This window comes from Rhinopithecus bieti, unplaced genomic scaffold (genome assembly GCF_001698545.2).
Source record: "Rhinopithecus bieti isolate Rb0 unplaced genomic scaffold, ASM169854v2 scaffold_29855, whole genome shotgun sequence".
In the NCBI taxonomy this organism is placed as follows: Eukaryota; Metazoa; Chordata; class Mammalia; order Primates; family Cercopithecidae; genus Rhinopithecus; species Rhinopithecus bieti.
In genome coordinates, this window is record NW_016813109.1 from 85,506 (window position 1) to 88,868 (window position 3,363).

General features: G+C 49.9%; 1 protein-coding gene across 9 annotated transcripts in view; it reads left to right on the plus strand.

The window, feature by feature from the left end:
* The window catches only part of LETM2 (leucine zipper and EF-hand containing transmembrane protein 2), a 29,955-nt gene that overhangs the window by 6,522 nt on the left and 20,070 nt on the right, over positions 1 to 3,363 (plus strand). For 4 of the 9 annotated variants that reach the window (XM_017847652.1, XM_017847651.1, XM_017847650.1 and 1 more), the window contains exon 2: positions 2,528 to 2,608. In XM_017847652.1, coding sequence (XP_017703141.1) covers positions 2,562 to 2,608 — 47 coding nt within the window. In that variant the 5' untranslated portion in view covers positions 2,528 to 2,561. The other 5 variants (XM_017847654.1, XM_017847656.1, XM_017847648.1 and 2 more) reach the window with 5 other exon arrangements.

Genomic DNA, 3,363 nt, shown 5'->3' on the forward strand with positions numbered 1-3,363 from the left:
TTTTTTTTGAGACGGAGTCTCGCTCTTGTCGCCCAGGCTGGAGTGCAGTGGCGCGATCTCGACTCACTGCAACCCCGCCTCCCGGGTTCAAGCGATTCTCCTGCCTCAGCCTCCAGAGTAACCGGAACTACAGGGGCACGCCACCACGCCCGGCTAATTTTGTATTTTTTTAGTAGGGACAGGGTTTCACCATGTTGGCCAAGATGTTTTGTATCTCCCGACCTTGTGATCCGCCTGCCTCGGCCTCCCAAAGTGCTGGGATTACAGGCGTGAGCCACCGCACCCGGCCTAAAAAAATTTTTTTTTTAATCTTTCTTCTGGAGCCAGATAAAATGGATGGGAAAAGATAACCGGGGAACGAGAATATTTCTGGATCTTTCATTTTCCCAAGATGGCTCAGTTGGCCATCCTAGGAACTGAAGTGCCCTCAAACCTATAGTGTCTGTCATTTCACAGCTACTATAACATACATTTTATATGTTGAGATTTCTACACAAACTATTAATCACAAACAACACTTGTTAAAGGAACATTGAGGAAGCAAATATTTTTAGAAGAATACAGATTTCCATATGAAGATTTCACAGTATTCCAGCCTCTGGAAAGGAATGCGCTCCTTCCGATTCCCGCCCTTTCTGCGACACCATCAAGTCCTCTCCGCGCCCCTTAGGCAGTTCCGGAGTTGCAGGGGCCGAGGGAGAATACATCAAAGTGATGTCATTCATGACTCCGAGATGGTTACCATGGCAACTGTCAGACCTATTACTCTGTCAGTAGGGTAAGAGCCTGTTTAGTCTTCAATCAAGGGTTTCCTCGGGCGTTAACCACTGCCTGCAGAGTGTGGACTGGCAGAAAAACGTTACCCTAGGGCCCCCCAGCACCAACGCTCCTTAAACCAAGCCCCACAAAGAAGTCACTTCGGCGATGGGAACGCGGCTTTGCGGCTTCCTGGGCTGCTAAGGTGAAGGACTCCCACCCTCCCCAGAACTTGAGAGCTTATTGGTTGGTGATGTCGTCACTCAGAGTGACATCAGGGGCAAGGAAAGAGGCGGAGCCGTAGAGACTTGGCTTCTGGCCCTTCTAGCTTGGGGGTCCGGGAAAGAACTGGGAGGACCTAGGCTGCCGTTCCGCGGAGCCCGGCCGAGGAGGTAGGGGTGGGCAGGCCCAGCCCTCAAGCCGCGACCTGGTGGGCCTCGCTGCCTGTTTTTCCTCCGGAGCCCGCTCCGTCCGCATCCTGCTCCTCTCATCCTGCTCCTTTCATCAGCGCCCGATCCAGGCTTCCTGACCGCTTCCAGTTCCCACCACGCTCTCCTCCGCCCACGACCTCATCCCCGCCAGTCCCCAGCACAGTGCGAACCCTGAAGCTCGGCCTCTCCTCCCCCGCACAGCGCGCTCAGTCCTTTCAGTCCCAGGCCCTGCTTCTCCTCGGCTTCATTTCCAACAACCCCGATCATCCACGAGGGTCGTCGTTCCAGTGCCTGTCCCACCCCCGCACCAAAAAACCAAAGCATAACCCCCAGACCTTGCCGCATGCAGGCCGCGCACACAGCACGGGCGCCGAAACCGCCAGGCGAGGAAGCCGAGGGCGCGTTTTGCTCCCGTGGGGTGATGAGCAAAGTCGAGGGAGTCCGGCAGCAGCGGGCGTGGGGCAGTGCCAATGCGAGTGCTAGTGGTGTCCGCCGCCCGGGAGCGCCGGGGCCCGAGCGGATTAACCGCCGCCTCAGGTGTCGTCTCCCGCCCGCGAAACGCCACCCACCGTTAGTGTGGGTCCAGAGGTTTCGAGCCCCTGTTCAAAATGTCAGCTCTGTGGCTGAGGTTTCTATTCAGGAGAGGCCCTGGAACTCCTTTTCCAGCCTCAAGAGAGCAAAGCTGCCATTGGGAGATGCTAGCTCTTCTGCCGCTCCTCGCGACCCTTAGCAGAAAAGCGCCCCTGGATGGAGAAGGGTTTTGGTGAAGGTTATCTACAGGTTCAAAGCTCAGTTTGCGCTCTGGAGAATCACTAGCAAGGGAAACAGTTTTACCTCCACTTGAGCGATTAGTAGGTTCCATGTCTACCTTCATCCACTGCTACATAGATTAGTGGGTACTTCCAATCTTCAGGGTTTGGTACAGCTTGCCTAAATATAGAACAATGCTAACTGAAAAGAAACTCAGGATATCCACTTTCTACCTATATTTTAAGGCTACAAATAGGTATATATTGCTCTACTTTTTAAGTACTTGGCAATCATTGAAGTTGCACTACTAGATACTATTGACCAGAAATCAAAATATCTCTGAAGACCGTACCATCTTCATGAGCGACATCATCTTAGAGATCATTACCATTTGTTGGAATCTCAAGGTACCATTCTCAAGTCCAGAGCTAAGAAAATATCTGATTGTTGGAAATTAGCTTGAAGGAGATTTTGTATCTTAACTATGCAAATGTTCTACCTTTGCAATAGTTAAAAACACTAAAATCCTGATGTCTTTTAATTGATGTGTTTTTAAAGTACTAAATTGTTTACTTACTCCTTTTGCCTAGGTCCCTATGTTAACTACTTGAGACAAAAATAAATATGGCCTTCTACAGTTATAATTCAGTCTTAGCTATTGTTCGAACAAGGTAAGCATTGGAGTTACCCCCCAATATGAACTTAATTCTTCTTTTTTTTTGTAAATTTATTTATTTATTTTATTTTATTTTATTTTTTGAGATGGAGTCGCACTCTGTCACCCAGGCTGGAGTTCAATGGCACAATCTTGGCTCACTGCAACCTCTGCCTCCCAGGTTCAAGCTACTCTCCTGCCTCAGCCTCCCAAGTAGCTGGGATTACAGGTGTTTGCCACCACCTCCGGCTGATCTTTGTATTTTTAATAGAGACAAGGTTTCACCATATTGACCAGGCTGATCTGGAACTCCTGACCTCAGGTGATCTTCCTGCCTCAGCCTCCCAAAGTGCTGGGATTACAGGCGTGAGTCACCTCACCTGGCCTGAACTTCATCCTTCTAGATGGAAAGGATATGTGTAAAAGGATTGGTTTAGTACACAGTTAAAAGTTTCTTGGAGGCCGGGTGCAGTGGCTCACACCTGTAATCCCAGCACTTTGGGAGGCCAAGGCGAGGGCACTGCCTGAGGTCAGGAGTTCGAGACCAGCCTGACCAATATGGTGAAACCCCGTCTCTACTAAAACTACAAAAATTAGCTGGCATGGTGGCAGGAGCCTATAATCCCAGCTACTTGGGAGGCTGAGACAGGAGAATCGCTTGAACTCGGGAGGTGGAGGTTGCAGTGAGCCAAGACTGGACCACTGTACTCCAGCTTGGGCAACAAGAGTGAAAATCCATCTCAAAAAAAAAAAAAAAAAAAAAAAAAAAAA